Source organism: Anopheles maculipalpis, chromosome 2RL (assembly GCF_943734695.1).
Source record: "Anopheles maculipalpis chromosome 2RL, idAnoMacuDA_375_x, whole genome shotgun sequence".
Lineage (NCBI taxonomy): Eukaryota > Metazoa > Arthropoda > Insecta > Diptera > Culicidae > Anopheles > Anopheles maculipalpis.
Genome location: NC_064871.1, coordinates 14031443 through 14050674, shown reverse-complemented (window position 1 = coordinate 14050674; position 19232 = coordinate 14031443). Strand labels below are relative to the sequence as shown.

The 19232-nt window shown below is 43.9% G+C and overlaps 2 protein-coding genes across 4 annotated transcripts in view; both read right to left on the bottom strand.

Annotated features, from left to right (window-relative positions):
* The window catches only part of LOC126557570 (RNA-binding protein Musashi homolog Rbp6), a 236002-nt gene that overhangs the window by 39955 nt on the left and 176815 nt on the right, over positions 1 to 19232 (bottom strand). The gene's annotated exons all lie outside the window — the stretch shown is intronic.
* On the bottom strand, positions 1153 to 8979 carry LOC126558867 (protein takeout-like). Its single transcript, XM_050214945.1, has 4 exons — positions 8866 to 8979; positions 1716 to 2090; positions 1484 to 1633; positions 1153 to 1391 (listed from the first exon to the last, which is right to left on the bottom strand). The coding sequence occupies exons 1-4, from the start codon at positions 8939 to 8941 to the stop codon at positions 1237 to 1239; spliced, it is 756 nt and encodes a 251-aa protein (XP_050070902.1). The 5' UTR covers positions 8942 to 8979; the 3' UTR covers positions 1153 to 1236.

Here is a 19232-nt window from a genome sequence, read left to right as displayed (position 1 = left end):
AGAAGGCAGCTTACAGAGTTTGATTCTATATCTTAAAAGGCTATTTCTTTTTCCAAAGTTTCCATTAGTTTAATTTTATTGCTTTTTTCGATGTGCCTTTCAGCTCGCTCAAGACTGTGCAATTTAACACTTGCACAGTTTGGATAATGGACCCAAGTGGCAGCCAAAAGAGTCCTCCTTACAGAATAGGATCTTATCCCGTTCACCAATCTTATCTTAGCAGTCCAAGTATGTCGAGCTAACACTATACCGTGATAGTTATGGGCTTCATATTTTGCAGCACTTTTTGAAAATAGTTGTCAACTAGGAAGCCTTCCTGGAAGCTGGGAAAATTTCTGTGAGTACCGCTTAAGAATTGTGGCAGGTGTTACATCGGGATCGTCAGAGAAGGAACACTTTAAGTGGTTGATGGTTCGAGCGATTGGTGTGTTATTGATGACCGGCAGCATGGGGTAGAATTCGTCAATTGGTGTATTAAAAGTTGAAGAAGGTACAGTATCCAAATCACTAATGTCTAAGGCAAAGTTGTCTTCGAAGAACACGGCCCGATAATATTCATTATGTTGCATATTCCAAGAACTGGATTAATAACAATCATATTTAATGCTAAAAATAACAAAACAAAACCCCTAAAAACACTGAGTGTTCATTTTTACTTTCGTTTTATTTTAAATTGTGGTTTGTGTTTTGAAAATCGCTTTTGCATCATCACGACGAAATATTTACACCTTAAATCTATGGAAAAATTGCGTTCGCTTTTCTGTTCGTGTTTCCTTTTTTTCTGCTTAATGAGTTACGTTTTACAAACAAACAACTGCTCCTTATTTTTTGTCCTCTGTTCAAACCGTGTTGGGTAAAATTTACTTTTGTACAGTGTCGTCTTTCGCTTATACACTAGGCCACTGGCACAACCTTAATGTTGGTGATTTGCAGGATCAAATAAAGATCGAATTAGTGGAAAAAGTTGTACGTTGCAATGAGATTTGATCTCTTTGTTGTGCTGTTGCGTGGATGCAATTTTTGTCTGCTTCATTGCGCAAAAAGTGGCAGTTTCGTACAAACTAAAGAGCTCTCGGTCGATGCAGCCCTCACAAGCGGTAGGACACGACAGATAATTCCGATTTGTATTGGCGTTAGGCACAGCGACGCGGGATCCTTAAGACTATACTGTGTATATCACCTATGCTTTAAAGACGAATGCTAATGCTACGATGGTAGAACGATGTGGTTCGGGTTCTAGTCGTCCAGCAGCCACAACCGTGTCGGCAGGTTGGTAAAGGCATCGTTCAGGAACTTCCGGAACAGCTTGCCGATGCTCTGGGAGGCCGCTGGTCTCATCTCCTGGATTAGCTCGTTAGCATTCTGGTTGAGGAACTGGTTGATCGCTTCACCTGATGAAGGAAACACAGTGTGCGAGGTTGTTAAAAAACTGATATCAGCGAGAGAGCACCCCGGTCTGTTAATCCTTTCAGCCCACACTTACCCAGCACGTTTTGCGTGTTGACATGGTCCTTCACCTTGAACCGGGCGTTCTTCATCGTAAAGTCGACGTTAATCTTATCGATGCCCATAAATGATTCTCCGTCCCGTTCGACAGGTTTACCATAGATCTTGGCGATGGCGCTGATGTCAGCTGCAAAAAAGCATCAAACATGAATGGGCAAAATTGTTAATTAAAGCTAGCAAAACTCCGCAAGCATGTGTCGGTCACTTACAGAACTCCGTCCAGAACTCGCCGTTCGATCGCACTGGTAGCAGCAGTACGTTGCCGATCACCTCGTACTTGCCGCGCGACTCTACGCGCGGTATCGCGATGCTCATGTCGATGCGTAGCTTTTTCAGATCGCTGCGCACCTCCTTGATCGTGTAGTTGCCGGCACCTTGCGCTACAATGTCCGTGAACAGTGCCTTTATCCGTACAGCACCGGCATTGTTTTCCATCGCCAGCTCCTCAATGCGGAGCGGTTCGAGTGGCGGTGTCTTGAGCTCCGGCAGTCCTCGGGAAACGTACGGCTTGACAAAGTTCAGCGAGTTCCGGATGCATTTGTTGATCTCTGGATCGTTTCGTCGGCAGGGCAGAATGTATGAGGCTGTGCAAAAGGGTAGAGTAGACAATGGAAAAAAAGAATTATAGTTCATGTGAATTTTTGTTTGATTTACTGTTGTAATAGTGAAGCACAATTATTATATATTACATATTTTCTGGTGGTCAACTTTATTTCGTCACTTTATTGCATCTTTAGATTGACGGACAAAATGTGCATGAATTTGAAAGCAAATCCAAATGAATTAATCCTTACCCAATCCCACTTAATAGAGCAACAATAAACAGCTTTTTGGAGCGTAAAGTAATTATAAAGCTAGCCGGATTAACTCGTACCACACATCCGGTGGTACATCATATCCGTTCGAGGGTGTGAATGATTTTGGTCGTGTTTTGCGATTTTGCTGCTGCAACTTGTTTACCGAGCTGTTGCTGGTTTCCGTTTTGCAAAGCGTTCGCCGCCGGTGAAGATATATTGTAAAATGCTGAGAAGCCTATTTCGGTACTAATTCAGTATTGGTCAAGGCTTTTGTGCAGTGGGCTGATGATAAATGAAGAAAGATCAACTTCATCGATCGCAACCTATGATGGATGATGGACCGTGTTTTGTGGCATGACGTTACAGACTGGACCGAACAGATCATAAAATACGTTTCATGGGTGGTGGTCGTAACTGCAGCAAAGAATTAGCTGTGTGTGAATATGTCCACGTGCGGTCACACTGTGTGGCCGCTACACTAACGCCATATTGCATTGCAACATACGGCGGCTCTATGCGGAGCACCATTGCCGACTGTGATTCCGATCAACAGACCACAGGGTGTAGCACTGGAAAGATAACGATCGGTGCAAGGTGAAACGTGAATATAGCGTTAAAAAATGTGGCAAAATAGGAAGCTTACGCTTGCGCGGAGAGCAGCAAAGACAGAGACTCTACAGCACATTTCAATATACACTTACGCACACTTCTTGTGATTGTGCGTCGAAGTGGTGGCAAAATGACCTCCGAAAAGAAAATAAATAAAACGATTGCACCAGCCAGGACTGCTGGCGTCCGCCCGGGATTGTGGCTCTTCAGCGCCACATCACACGGTTGGTTGATTTTTCGACACTTTCTCAACACTCATCTTTTTAGCCACGATCGGCACGCCGGCTGCTAAGTGCCGAAGTGTATGGTTTGAAATTTGACAGTAACCCACACCAAGACCTTGAACTGTCCCCATTTCCAAACGATCCTTGGCCCGCTTTTGCAAGGTTCCGTTCGTTTGCATATGGCTAGTGCTTCCACTGATCGTGAATTGAATCCCCATGGCGGAGATAGGGACCGACCGATCCAGGAAGTAAAAGTTTGGCTGTCGATAATTAGTAACCAGTTGGTTCTTAGCATGGCCGCCAGCCTCTGCCGATGGGGGCAGAGAAAGATCTCGAATGCCAGGGAAACCAGTTCCAGCTAATTGAGCGGTAGGAAAGTAGGATAATTGAAACGTTCTGGTATGATGCCGGAGGTGGTGGGTGCTCGTTTAAGCCACCTCCCTGTACGCTGGCTGGATTATGCAAAGCAGTATGTGTATTTCTGATAGGTTATTGGCGCGTTGCGGAAAGTGTGAAGCATTGTGTGTATCGCATTTCCTTGGAAAGGACCTGCGATCGGGTGCAATATCTGGCTGGTAAAGGTGTGTAATCGGGAAACCAGTTTCTGTGGCCGGTTTTTTTTTTCACGGATAAATCACCCTTAAATGGGAAGCTAAACGTCCTCTAATAGGGTAGCAAATGGAATGCAACATTCGATAGAAGATGAACAATTTGTACAAGCGTTACACATGTACTACGTTCTAGTGTTTGGCTTCGATTCTCAATTCCGACTGTGTTGCAGTGCGTACGATTACTAAATAGCTATCGCCACGGGACATGCGTGCATGTTTGTGTGTGTGTGAGTTTGGCCTTGTGACCGCCGCCCCATTTGCACATGCCCCGTATCCATACCGCTACACTTTTCGGGCAGGCCCTTGAAGCGGTTCGGACCTGCACAAAACCTGCACTGAGCCCTGCGTGAAAGAAGACGGCAGAACCACTGATTCGTACCTCCCCGTTGCTGCGATTGGCTAAACCTGCCTCCGATTGCGCCACGCACGGGCGGGCGGTTGGAGACTTTTGCAGAGCAAAGCGACGAACCCCGTACGAATTCGATGGCCGTACCGCGGCCGGGCCGCGCCATACGCTCGCTCCGAAGAAAGACACCATTCTTGACGAACCAAGAGAGTGCACCAGAACAGTGAACGCAATGCGTACGGTTGCAATTAAAAACACAAACACCGATTTCGACACCAACCATCTCAGTCGGTTTAGTCGGGCGGATAAGTCGTGGTCGCGCGACGACAGACAGCGCTTCAAGCGAACCAACCCGAAAAGCGGCGAACGGCGGCGGGTTGGTAGAACGGTTCTGCACGTGTAGAATGTGAATTCGAACGTGAATCGGGGCCGTGGTAACTGGGGCCATGGTTGGTGTACCGTTTCCTGAGGACATGTTGTGCGATTCTTCGGTCGGTGCGGTGCGTGAAACAATGACACGTTCGGCGCTGACAGACGGGCGCCTGTTTCCTGGGAGGTATATTTCGCGATTACCGTTTCACCTTTGCCGTTTGATGTGAATTAGAGGAGTATGGTTTTGAAAGAAACATTATGTGCTTTTTGTGCTGTTGAACCGCTTTTTGTTCTTTTATAAATGCATTTCTTCACATTTTCAATACTACAAGGTTGTGGAATTTAGGTTGCTAAGTGTATTTTGCGATTTTTTGTCGTGTGTTTTGCTCTTTGAGGGCTCGCTTTGTCATGTTTTACATTCTTTTTGTATAATGTTTGTTGATATCTGAATCGTTTCATTCACTTTTTCATCATTGGGTTCATTATTTAAAATGTTATTATACGCATTACAAAAATGCATTAATGGGGGCTTTGATTGTTATGGACGATCAATTCGGAACGATTGTTTATTAGAAATTAATACATGATTTGATATGACGTTTACGATAGATGCTAAAATAACTACAAGGTTCTAGGTCTGATGACCTAGAACCTTGTATCACTAACCAAAGATAAATAGTATGGGTTGTTTGTTACTTAAATGCAGCCTAAAATACTGTGGTTACAATGTAACCCAATAACCATTTACAAATGGTTGTCAAAATAAATCTTTGGATTGTAGCATAATATAACACTGGCAAAGCCAGTGAAAATGGAATGATATCCAACTTACGTTCTTTTTCTCTTTGTAGCTAATGTTAACAGTTCATTATCAACCGTTTGTCGATGAGATGCAAAATGATCTGCATTTGCTTGACTTGAATCCAGGTTGGCAGTTTGCGGTGTACGATTGTCAATTAAAAATCGATTGCTTTCTGCCAGACACACTTATTAACCACACAACCCAGAGTTGTCTGAGGAAATTGCATTCAATCTTACATATAAAGTACAGTAATTGAATTTATATGAAGTATATGGGATTTTTGAATTTATGCACATTAAAGCTTTTAATATGCCATTACTGAGCTGCACAAAAATGTAATTTATATCGCAGATTCCATTGCTTTTGAGCATCAAAAAGCATCATGTGTCCAACAATTTTTCTGCAGCTTAACAGAACCGCAACTGATGTTTGGCTGATGTTTGCGCTGCCTTTCGAATTAAGTCAGGGTCGTACATTTCGGGTTGACCGGTTGACAGCTTTCAAAACAATGCTGTCCAGTGTAGGTCCACCGTTTTGTTTTGCTTCGCCAGTAGGCGCATTCTTTTCCCCTCACTGTCACCGCTTGAGATTGCGCCTCGCAAGCATATGCGCGATCTTGATCCATTCGTGTGAAGTGTTTTTGTGCAGAGTGGACAAACAATACCACCCTATTGTGCCCTCCAACATCATCAGCAATTTTTTTTATGTCTCCTTTTATTCGTTCACTGCAACGAACAGCCGAAACGAAAGCATCCTGACCAGCCCGGCACACACGTACGAACAGAAGCATACACCCTACTCTCGCTGCACGCTGTGTGCAGTCATGAAAGTGACTTGCAAAAGTCGGCATTTTTCCGTCACCACCATCCATCCAACCAAGGTGCATACGCTGCGGGTTCGGTGAGTAGGTTTGTCCGGAGTAGGTTAAAACGCTTTCATCATCCGGCTCAAGCTCTTGGCACCCGCCCGTTTCGGGTTGTTTGCCAAGGCAGGTGATTCATGCAGGTCGACCTAAGCTGGAAACCTTTCAAAAGACCACGGACCCCGAACTTCCTTCCAGCTGACAGGCTGAACGGCTCTTGGTCGGGTTCTTGAAGCACCTTTCCCTTGGCCCGCTCAAGAAATTGATGTCGATTGGGTGTCCGCAGCATCGAAGGCGCTGTGTCCGTTTCATCACAGTCTTTTATCATTAGCTACGGGGCGGTTTTTCGAGCACCCTGCTCCCCGTGCCAGAGATAGCTCCATCGTCCAGTGTGATTCATTCATATCGAGCAGCACAAGAGCACGTTCGACATTGACATGGTGGTGATGAATAAAATAAAAAAGCTCGCTCAGCCCCGTTTTCAGGGACTTTTCGGGGATGGAGTGATGGAATCTTAGAAGCTTAAAGAAAACCAAAAAAGGGATTCGCCCAAACGCCACTGCCAGTATGGTTCAAGTTCACAAAAATAAATTCACATACAGTCACAGCTCTGTTAGTGTATTTTCCGCTGAATTGATAAACCAAACAAATACACTGTTTCACGCTCGCTAAGGGGCTGTGAATGAGTGTGAGTAAAAAAATAAGTGAAGGAAAAAAGACGCTTTCGTGAACTTGAAACGGGTTTAGCTGTGTGGTTTGCTGGGCCCCCGGCGCTTACGTAACCATGCTGGAAAGTGGCACAGTGCGGCCATCTTCAACGCGGACTGTTTCTTTTTTATTTGATGGCGTTATTTAGTGTGTGTGTGTGTTCCGTAGATTCACAGTAACGTTTTAGTTTCGGTCTTTATTTGTTTGTTTGTTTTATGACACATTTTTTTTATTTGTAAATTGATTTCTCTGCTCCTGATTTTATATACCATTTAGCTTTAGAAAAGGTTCGTTTATCTCTTGCAACAGCAAACAAAAGTAAGCACTATTGATCAGCCGACAATACAGCGTAAACCGTCGTACTTAAATTAAATAAATAACGATCAGCTGTTGCCGAAGAGAAAGAACAAGTGACGGTACGGTTGCAATAAACGCTAACCCTTTCTTAGGCTCCGGAATCCATCGGAACCGGTGTGAATGTCGCTCTTAACGCTCCTAAGTAGCGCAGACAGGGTGCCCCGGTTGGGGTCGAAAATAGGTCACACGGGTAGGGTGGGTGCATGCAAGGGAAACCCCATTATGCGCATACCATGCCGGAGCCGGACCAATGCGCGAAACCGTGTCCGTCTGGCCGAGTGAATGGTGCGTGGTGCGGGAATCTCTGCCGGTTTCTCACTTTTACTCTCGTTCAAGTCACCACCATCATCTGCAGGGCCGAGAGAGTTGCGCGAACTCAGACGACGACGAACCTCAACGAAAACCGAACCACCGTGCCTATGTTGTGAGATAACTAGCAGACCGCAAAAAAAAAATCCCCCAGAAAAACGAATCTTGTCATACAGGTGAATCTTTTTTTTCTTCTTCGTCGATTTCGCTAACCGACATTGCATTTAGATGAAATACATGAGCAACACGTGTCACATCCGCATTTAGCTTGGTAAGTTTTGATGCGGTTTTATGCGTTCGGATGAGCGCCAATTTAACAAAATGCTTCTAACGTAACGGAAAGAGCGAGCACCACCATCTGATGTAACACGCACACGGTGCCAATCGAAAACGATCGCACTGGAAAACGGGTGGCTTGCTGGTTAGCCACACCGAAAAGGGGTGTTTTTGTTGCTGTTGTCCATCATAATCCGATATGATGACACCGGCAAAGAAATGGCCTGCGGCGGTGTAATGCCAACGTGGCAAAACACCTTCAAGCAACGGCATTGTAAAGAGGCCCCAACTCAATTCGAATGAATTAATGTTGGCAGGAAAAAAAAACAATAACACTCCCTTCCCCGGTTGGCATCAAGGAAATGAACACGCGGGTGAAGTCGAAACGCAGAACTATTAATGCACAACCCGCGCGGGTCGGTTCCGCATCGGGTCAGGCACGGAAGGCAACCGGGCCAAAAAATGGACAAAACACTTTCGCTTGAACGCGGACGAACACGCAATAATCTGGCTTGTTGCGGGTAGAAATGCTCGCCATTGTTATCAGTTTAGGCTAGGTTACTTTCCTGTCCCCATTATTGAATCGCACCAGAAAGAGATTTCTTCAACGGTGGTGCATCAACGGCACAAAAGAGACACAGTTTTACGGTCATCTCCCGCCTTTTGGAGATGAGGACCTGGGGGGTAGCGATATGGGAATGTTACGACCAGTGGAAACGCTGGAGCGGCTCACCTTGAACTCAAAAGACGCGTGGAGACATGTGGAGGCAACATATTTTTTTTCGGAAGCCCGTGAGGTTACTTTAATCATCTTCCACTCTTCAGCCTTACCAAGAAAGGGAACCACACTCAGTAAACACTAACCTTGACGCGCACAGGCGTTCCGAAATTAACAATTTAAATTCGTCTCCACCACGCCGAACGGAAATCGGAGAGCAAACAATCCATGAGCATCACAACCGGCTAAAGGCCACCCCAAAAATAGATGACCGAAGGCTGTGTGCAGAAAAATATACCACCGCACCGGATTGTACGTACATCTGCCACAACAGGATAGGAAGGAAAGCTTACAGAGCAAACACTTACGTCTTTCGTATACTCCCGCGGCGGATGTGGTGGCGATCACCAGCAAGCTCCAAACTAGCAAACCTCGAACGGCCATCGTGCAGGATGTCGGGACACACGGGCAGGACGGGACGGGGCTGCGCTCCGCAAGCAAACAAAGCTGGGCGTCTGGAGCGAAAGCTGCTGGAGCGTCCTTGCGGGTGGACTTTGGTGTGCGGTCGTTGTCCACTTTGCTATAGCTGCGATCCAACAGTCAGTAACGGTATGCACTTAACCTCAACACTTTTGACGCATTCGGTTACTCCTACTCCCTGTATGTGTGGCGCACCGAGAGGAAAAAGAATCGTTGTTGAAGCATCGAATAAACAGCACAGGTGTGTTTGCACACCAGGAAGACGCAATCGACGGTCGCAATCCCCCGATTTCGAGTACGATTCCTCCCGGCTGGAAGACTACCATATGATTAGCTCGTTGATCGATCGAGTATCCCTGACATCATCGAGCGTAAGCACTAGAGGGCGCATTAGAGGGCGTACGAGACTGCGTCGGAAAGACCTTGATGTTTCGTCCGCCAGCACGACCTGGTGATCATATGCGATCATGACATCCCTTTGCGCCGACAAGGATCGATTACAGGAACGTGCGATTCTTAGAACGTCTTGTTTTTTTATGTACTACCATTTTTACCTCCAGAGAAGATTAAGTGAGCTAACCGGGGATATTAAGCTCTATAAAATGGGGGCTGCTTAATGTGACTTTTGCCCTTCCCGCGGAAGGAATGCTATGAAACCGAGACTTCATTGGCCAAATTGGCGTCTCAGACGCGCTGTGTGCATACGTGCTAATGTGTCGACGAATTGATCAGTTCAAGGTGTCACCTTCTGTGGCTTCCAGTAAGTGTGCTAATATTACCTGACCGGTACAAGTCGGTGGGCAAGGGAATCAAGTAACTAGGTGGAAGCTATTGTTGATTAGACGGCAGGCGACGATAGCGGGTTGCATTGCCTTTCGCAGTATGGTCAAGTATTTCTGTTCACTTACGTAAACATAGGTCTTGATTTATTCTACGGCTTTCTGGCTATCGAGGCACGCCTAGAACGTGGCGTCCGGTTTCTGTGATAATTGGCGATAGTTATTGTGGGAGATGATTTGTGTAGTGTTGGGGTGGAGGCTGTTTAATCAAATCAGTATTACTGGAAGTCTTTTCCCGCCGGAAAACATTAGGAGCGATGAGAGATCTTGATATGAAGGGAAATTGTTCGCAGATTGGGTTTCCCCCCACTAATCCAATGCACTTAGTTATAACTAAACAATGCTTGAAAAAACTAATAGTGAAATTTCCTAATAGTGAAATTAGTCGGCAATACTATCAAATAACGGGTTATTTTCCTTTTTCCTCAATTTTTCTTGTCTTGAATATAACCAAGCACTACAGAAAATGAGCGATTGTTGACAGTGTTTAGGCGTCATTTAAGCACTTTTTCCACATGATCATTCAAGACAATCGAAACTCTTAATTCCTCCTTGGATGGTTCCCTACCTTAAGCTATCCTACACTGTCACTCTCAACGGACTTTCAGATTGACCCAGTTCTTTAAAGCCAATTTCGCTACCATCGTTGGCAAAGCAGCAGGAAAAACCGGCTTCTGCATTTCAAAGAAGGTGAAACAAACACAGGCTCACTCTCCTAGGCTTAGCAGCAGGGTTGATGCATTTGGCGAGCTGTTCGAGCTGTCAAAACGAGCAGTCCATGTAGCCGTCGTTTTGCGGGCAGCTAAAAACAAACCAAAAAGCACAAAACGATCTACACCCGAAATGAATGGAGAGGGATGACTCTTTTATGAAGCACTAGTAGAGGCTTCGGCCTTTTGCTGGTGGTAGGTGTAAACCTACCCAAACCGATGCCCGGCCGTAGCTTCTGGGCGAAGCTGAGCTAGCGTTCAGCGTCTTCTCCGGTTGTGTGCAGAAATTGAGAAGCAAGCTTGTAACGTAGTAATTGAATTATATAATCTGAATCTCTGTCTCTGCCTCTGTTTATTATTCAATTTTGCGTTCCATCTCGCGCTGTGTGTGCGTGTGTTTGAGCAAAAGATTTTCCGACCAAGCTGACGACACCCTGGGCCCTGGGGACATTCGTGGGGAAGAATGGTGTTACTATTGGGGCTTTTGAATCAAAACTAGAAAACACCCTCAATCACTTTGAGAAACTGATCACACTCTCAGAAAATGGTGTCAGTGCAGGATGGAACGACAGAAAAAAAAACAAATTCAGGTTAAATTATCTATTCGATGGAAGTATTGGAAGTTTGTAGCGTAGGGATGCGCGTACCCGAACCGTTTTTAGCCGACATAAGAGAGTGTTGAGAAGTGAATCGAGCGTTTCTTTCGTTCGGTTTCGGCACGCAGTGCGGTTGGATAACGCACTGCGAACGAATGGCGGTCGATGACGATGCTGTAGGGACGGGTGAAATTCACCGTGCTGTGATCGTAAATGGCACTCCCCAGTTTCAGTGAGCTTAAAAATATCGGGCTGGTTTCGGTTTTTCGAGCTGAACCGTGCAGCTGGTGGTCCGATGCTGATCAAGCGTCCACAGCCTCGGTGCACAACCACAAGACGCGTGGTGCTGCAAGGCAAGCCATGCTTAGCTTAGAGATATTTGCACAACTCCCATCCCCTCCAGTACGCGCGTGTGTGTCCAGTTTGTGGGTTTGTTAGCAGCTGAGTAAGGAAAGGAGCTTTTCCCGTTCTCTCTTTCACTCGGTGCCACTATGCGTACGGTCTGGTTGTCCAAATTGGGCTTCTCAAGACATCGCGAACGTGTTGGAAGGTTTCGTTGAAAGATTTAGTCACAATTTTTGGATGATTTTCTGTTCACGCGTAAACCCTCGAAAGAATGATCGAGGATCGATGTGGGGAAACCACGAACCATACACTTAAAACCATGCATACACACAAACACTTAACACACTCACAAACTGTCCAAATGGATTGAAAAAGTGTCGTAAAGTATTTGCGACTGTTTCGTATCACTGTGCGGTGCTTTTCTTTTCTTTCTTCACCATGTAGACGACGACGGTACGATGTGATAATTCACAAGGTCGAATATTGAACGAGTTTTTTTTCTTGTTTTGTTTTACTGAAGAGTGAGCCACAATCGACAAAAGTCCACATGGAGGATATTTCATAAAAAAATCGAACACAAAGAATGAGAAAATCACTGGAGACTAGCAGCACACTAAACTATACGCACCAAACTACCAAACTGGCACTACGCAGCGGAGCGACTTTGCGCGAACGAATGAAGCCGTTGCATTCGGCGCAGCACACTTTTATATCGCATGTGCTTTATTTTTTTGCTTCACTCACGGCAACTCACCGAACGCTTGCTCTCATACTCGTTTGGAGCAAGGTTTTGTTGTTGCTGTATACTGTCACTGCTCTCTCAACATTTCTTTTTAGTGGTTTAGTAGACGGCAAGTGTACCGAACAATGGATCGGAGAGACGATCGTCGCTCTGTGGATACAGAATTACTCACATAGAGTGAGAACCGCAAGTGAGTTACCGTACTTATCAACGCAGGAGATAGGCGAAGGTGTGTTCTTAATATTAGATGTGTCTATAATCCTACAACAGTGTAAATCATCTAAAAACTTTGATCATATACCCGTTTGGTAAATCAACCTTCACCGTGGGCAGGTTAGCCATTAGCATTAGTCCGGTTCATCGCTAGCCGTATCGCGCAAGTTCTTTGTATGGAAAAGCTTCGTGTTGCTTGTTCTAGAGCCCGGTTTTTTGTTTGCAAAATACCGGTTCCAATGGGTGGCATTTAACGTATTCTCGTCTCCGTGCTTCCGCTAGCTATGTTCCTGGTTGTCATATCGAGCTATGCTATGAAAAAGGCTTACTTTCGTACGATTTCCATCATTCCCGGTTAATCATTTTGCTTTTGCCCTCCCACAAAACAGTTCATTATGCTTGTACGATCGCGTTTTGACCGTAACGATCAGATAACAGATTTATTGTTCGTCGGTGTGACCTCAAATTAGCGTATTTTCATACTCATCCTTACGTGCGGTCGGTCGCCTGCTTTCAACAATCCGAATATCGACGCAAACCATCGGAACCGTTTTTGGGTGGCACATAAACAACGAAAAGTTGTAAACAATCGATCTGCAGTGCACTGGCACAACGGCTACACTTACCATCTGGCCATCACATTGCGCACTGTGTAACGAAGCAGGAATAACTAATCGATTTGAATCATATTCTCGTGCACGCAGTCAACTTATTATTGTTTATCATGAATCTGTGATGAAACGAGTGGCAACTGGCCACACCATATTTTGCCACGTTCCGGTTACCCAATGTCAAAAATCCATTTCGGTTTTGGTGGTTTAATTTTCGGACCAGTTCAAGGAACTGTTCGATCGGCTGTAACCAGCGATCGTGTTATCACCCGATGAAGAAGCGGAAGTGCATTAATCAGAGTACGAACTTTGAAGGTCGACCGGGCCTGTCCATTAGCGTATTCGATGTAGAGCGAGAAACAAAGTGAGATATTCGAGCGGGTGGATTTTTCTTCTGCTGCCGTATCGCAAGCATGTCCTTGTAGCGAGCAAAGATCTCCAAAAACGGTGTGGAGTCGGGTTTTGTGGGCCGGCACAAACACAGTCGTGCTGTACAGTCGTAGCTTCTACAGAAAGCAGCATAAAATTCGTTTCCACGTTGAAAGGTGGTCGGCAAAAATTGCCTAATGAAACATGCTTTCCGCTGTAGTATATTTCTTTACCAAAATTCCGCATACATTTACTGTTTCTGAGCCTTTTAGCGATACATTTTTATTTCGTTACCAAATTTATGGTAAAACCCCATGGTGTTATGAGATGTGTCTTATGACAATCAAAATCTAGCAACACTGATTAGGGGTTGAAAAAATAACACAAAACACAATTTACTCTACGCTAACATCTAAGTCAAGGTAGAGTCGTTTAATTGCATAAGATAAAATCGTTCAAACCGATGTATGAGGGAGAATGGGTGACTGTGGGCACGAGGGAGAGCCCCAGTAATCGATTAAAAGTGTGCCCTTCGCATAAATGGAGCATTACAGTTATCAGCCCTCAATCGGACGCACGCAATGGACAATAGGTAGAGTAAAGGTTGTACAGGGTATTTTTTAAAATATTTTACTACCGAGAGAATGACATATTAGTTCTTATTATCATGCTCTAACGTGTGACGGAATCTCTCTAAATAGAGAATTCGATCGTATTGTTGTAAAATTGGTTATCAACCACCAACTTTGTTTAAGTCCTATAAGCCAGAAACGTTCGACTAAAAGCTTTTATCGTTGTGACTTTCAAGAACTTGAAGAACAATTTTCAAAAATCTGTTTATAGCTTGTTTTGGATGACACGTTTGTGCTGCAGAACTACGGCCATATTCTCATCGAAAGCGAAAAATAATACGCTTATCCCGGCTGTAATTTGCTGGATGCTAATAACCCATAAGTCACGATTAAAGTCGCACTCTCTGGGAGTTTATCTTGTCTCACAACATTACCAAAACAACGTTCGATACGGACGGTTGTTGGATAGCGACTTGTCTTGGATATAGGAATTATTCGTGAACGCTGAAGTCATCGTAAATTTAATCCTTCGAGAATAATCGCCGAACTCGGTCTTCGGGACACCGGAAACAGAACAAGTTTGTGGTTTATGGTAAAATAAAAAGGGAAAAAGCAGCAGCAAGTATATTCTTGATTGGCAGGTTTTTTTTGGATTCTGTCTTTCGCGCAGACTGGTTAGCTGTCTAGAACTACAACAGGGAAAACCTTTTCGCTTCAAACGAGATGCAAATTTCATTCCATTTCTGTAGAAACAAAGTTTCGAAAACAGCAGTGGTAAAAACACACTTTTAACTGATTCATATACTGAACGTTTGGCGGGTGGCTTCGCATTGTTTCTCACATTTCCCATTCTCGGTTTTTGTGGTTCTCAGGCGAATGTGTTTCTAAAGCCCGGCAAAGGAGCCTGTTTAGCGCCCGGTTGAAGCAATTCCATACCGCAGTTACAGTTTGCACACACAAACGATTGCACACATTAGTGACTAGCGGTGAGCGGCTTTTGAGGGCTTCGGGGGTTGATGGGTGGTATTGATTAAGGAATTCCCATAGCTTTACGCCTCACACCGTCGCCTTACCGACTCAGGTTCGATGAAAGTGTACGCTTTTTATGAATCAGCTCGGAAAATGGGTAATTGTTTGCCGAGTGAAACCGAAAGCTGCGACCCACCCTCGGTTCCCAGAAGGAATGAGAATTTCCAAATTTTATTTGTTTTGTTTGTTTTTGTAACTTCATCTACTCATTAACAAGCGTTTCAGGGGTGCAACAGAAACACAAAATAGAGTTTTGTGGCAGTAATGTTTTAAATGTGTCACTGTGTTTTTTTTTCAATCTCTTTGTCTGTTTTGGAAATGGGCAGATTTTAATGGGATTTTTGTTAGTCAGGTTTTCAGCGTCCTTACATTTTTGACACGCCCTTATAATTACGGTACAGTCTCAACGAAACAACAGACTTATGCGAATGCGAGCTACTAATTTAGCTGATCTTGGATTTATTGATACCTCTTGTTGAAAGGCCATGAACATGGTATCCACAATCGATTACTTGATTCGTATTGACATCATAATCGGAACTTAAACCCTCCACTATAACTTACACAGCAGCCAAACTGTCCTTGGCTGCTACTGCTGCACCATGACCGCGAAAAACGCTATTACTGCAGGCCTGGGCAGTAGTCCAGCTAGCTATACCGAATGATCATCATCGAGTTCAAATTGGTTGACAAGCGTGATAGAAACCGGATGGGATTTTTTTTTTTTGGTTCAATTTCCCGCCTTCCAAATTGGTTCAAATGAATGGGTTAGAACTGATTTCAGAAACGTTCTCTTGTTTTTCTTGCTTTCGGCAGCGCTACATGCATTGCTATCCAGATGCGCGAGCCGGTTCGCTGCTGATAAGTGGTATGAAGGCTGCAGAGAATCGTGCGAGCCAAGGTTGCGCTAGAGCTAGAGCATGCGTATCATTGTGCCAGACGAATTGTGGAATGGTAGTGTAAGTGTGTATAAGTGGAATTAAATTGGAATGAGCTGTGCAGGTGAGTAAAATAAATATGGCGCTGGTTGGAGGGGAGGTATGTAGAGCAGAAGAACGAAAGAGATAGAAATGTGCATTGTGTGAATGCGAAAAACTCAATTGTTTTTTGAAACAACATCGTTTTGGTCTGAATTCAAATAAATGGAAGCTAAACTTTCATTCAACGTTGCCGTGTATTTTTAAATTTTATTAAAATATGTTTGAAAAAAATGTGCTACTTTCCTTTCTTTGAGTAGATAATTCAACCTACTTTCCTCCCGCAACGGGACAAAAGATCGAACATATTTGATATTATTTTGATGATATTTGTTTATCAATCGTCTGTCTACTATCAACATATACTATAAATACTACAAGTATCATTTATGTTAGGATGTTAGCCGTTTTAAACATTGAGAGAAATGCATCTCTAAAATTTAATTGAGTTCACTCGTTATTAGTAGACGTTTCCATGGATAGTTGGAGGGAATGCTTATCAACCAAAATGAAGTGAATGGGGAGAGGGAACGGTGGTATGGCGAAGGTAGCACCGTTCTTCAAACGGCAGTACCGGTGTTCAAATCCCATCCGAACCGTCCCTCCGTAGCGAGGACAGACTATCCAATTGCGTGTCGGGAAGAGTCTAGTAAGCCATTCGAAGAGCGGCGTGACTAGTAGGTCGTTAAGCCAAGAAAAAGAAAAAGAAGAAGAGTGAGTTTTTATCTATGAATTAACCTTAAGTCAGGTCGTCCTACAGGAAAAATAAAAAATATATATTTTTTCTGTCATCTTCATTCGGTCTGATCGTATTGCTTCAGATATAATTTAAAAATTTCAAAATATACCCAAGGATTTTAATGTATCTAATTAAAAAGATATTAGTACTGATTCTACAGGTTCCATTCTTACACAACTAGTGTAGGGAGTTGTTTTTCATACTATCATTCTTCTTCTTCTTATTATTTTCTTAACGACCGGATCCTGCCGGCGATTCAATAACTTAGGGCTTGGTCTAACAATATTGCTCTGACATTTTCTGCATGTTTTTCTTTTAACATTAATATGGATAGGCGCTTACAACGGACTTATGAAAGTCGGTAAATTTGACTAATGTTAAACTAATAGAATAGTTGAAAAATAATGTCGGCAAAAATACAATTTGAATTGAACTCGACCAGCAACTTTTTCAACTGTCGAAATTCGTACATTTTGTCAGCAACTCAAGCAACATTAATGCTTTACTAGACTTATCGATACCACGTAGTGGGATAGTCTGTTCTCACTACGGAGGTACGGTTAGTCCATTCTGCATTGGTACGGCTGGGATTTGAGCTTCGGTCTTGACGTGTAAGAAGCGGCACTTCTATCCCTGTTACCTCCGGTCCACCTTGTGATCACAAAATTATCGGTACTATTATTTAGACAGCTCACTAAATATGCATTTAGACACCTCACTAAATATGCAACCAACGATTAAAAAGCGCCATTTTGTACATCCCAATCAATATTGGAGGAAAGATTTTAGGAAGGATTTTATGATGCAGATAGCAATATGTAAAATGAAAGAATTTTGCATACAGCTGAGCTGTTGTATAACATTAAACGATAATGAAGCGGAACGTTTTCCTATATTCTTATCTGATATGCAATAGTCATCGTGAGAAAAGAATTATTGCTCTACTTCCTAATTCAATGACACGGTATGGCTGATTATGCATGCAAATATCGCTTATGCTTCCTCGAGCTGCAGGAGAACCGCACCACGTTGACAAGTTCTACCATCGGCCTCCGTTTCGCGAAGAACGCATCTAAATCGCATCGAGCGGAAAAGAATTAAAATACAATCAACTGAAGCGTTACATAGTGCGATCGTGTGCTAAGAGTCATCGCCTACAACTAATGTGCAAAAAAGGAAGAGAAATAAATAAGCAGTGAAAGAGCGTGATTGAAGCCTTTTTTTTCCTGCCTCACGTAGTAATGGTTAAAGCTTGTGGTGTCAACGGCTAAAAGATCTATTCGTCATGGGAGGCTTTCGTGACACGACTGTGACCCTTTCCGCTACGTGATTGGAAGGCATTGATTTGGCTCACATTAATCTTGCAGAAGGACCTCGGATTCTGATCGTGGCACGTGCTGCAGGAATTTTGATCTTATCATTAGCAGCTAGCATTCAACGTAGCATTCTAGTAGAATAGGACTGACTGAAAAGCTTTTAGTTGTTAGTGAAAATGTTCACAGAACAGTCATTAGTGCGATTTTCATTTTTCTAGTTGATCTTTCATTATCAGATCAATTAATAAATTATAGTGTTTCACTGTATCGATCCAAGGATTGAAAGCCTTCGGCTTCTCTTTTTTTCCCAAGCTGATTCGATCGTACTCATGCCGATCTACACCTGTTTCAGACGATCCTTCACTACTTTGTGCTCAACATTGTCAACACTCGCTTTTTTTGTATGGGCACGAAAAAAAGAACTTATTTTGTTTGCAGTGATACCAGTCCGGTCCATAGGTCTCGCACATGACGTTCGCACCTGTCTGAAGTGGCGGGCGTGAGTCGTTGTTTTGATGTTTTATTTTAATCTTTTTACCTCCCTCCTCGACCCGGTGCGGTGGTGACCAAGGTGGGCGAAAAGCTCGCCGAACGTGATGCAAACGGATTTCTAATTGTGCATTCGCCATCAATAAAGTTCAATGTCGAGCCTCTGCGTTCGTTTGATCCTCTGACCGATCGACGATCAGCGTTTGGAGCCTTCGGCGTTGACGAACGGTGCGGTTAGTATGTGGTCCTGTTCCAGAGTCACGAGGCGCGATTAGAAACGATCATCATTCCGCCAGTGATGCATGCTTTATTGCTGGTGGTATGATTATGGCATCCAGCTGTAACCTTTAGTATGATGCTATAAAACTTCTACACAATTTTATGTAAGTGATCAGACAATTTTTAAAACCATAAAACAAAAATATTTGCAATTTGCCTGCTGATGTTTCATTTTCTTGCAATGCACTGTAATTTACGCGTACCGTTTGTTTGGACTGAATGTTTGTCTCTCTGACGGGAAGGTATGCAGAGACGGCAGTGTTTGGTTTGCAAAACTTGGGTAAAGTGGCTTTCGGATACTGCGCCGCTTGGTTTGAAAACCACACCCGATCTTAGCTTGATGTCGTTCAGATCATGATGGGAGGAATTTCTAAATTGATCTAGAAGGCAAACAAGACTTCTACGTGAGTAGGGTCTGATCATTTTGCG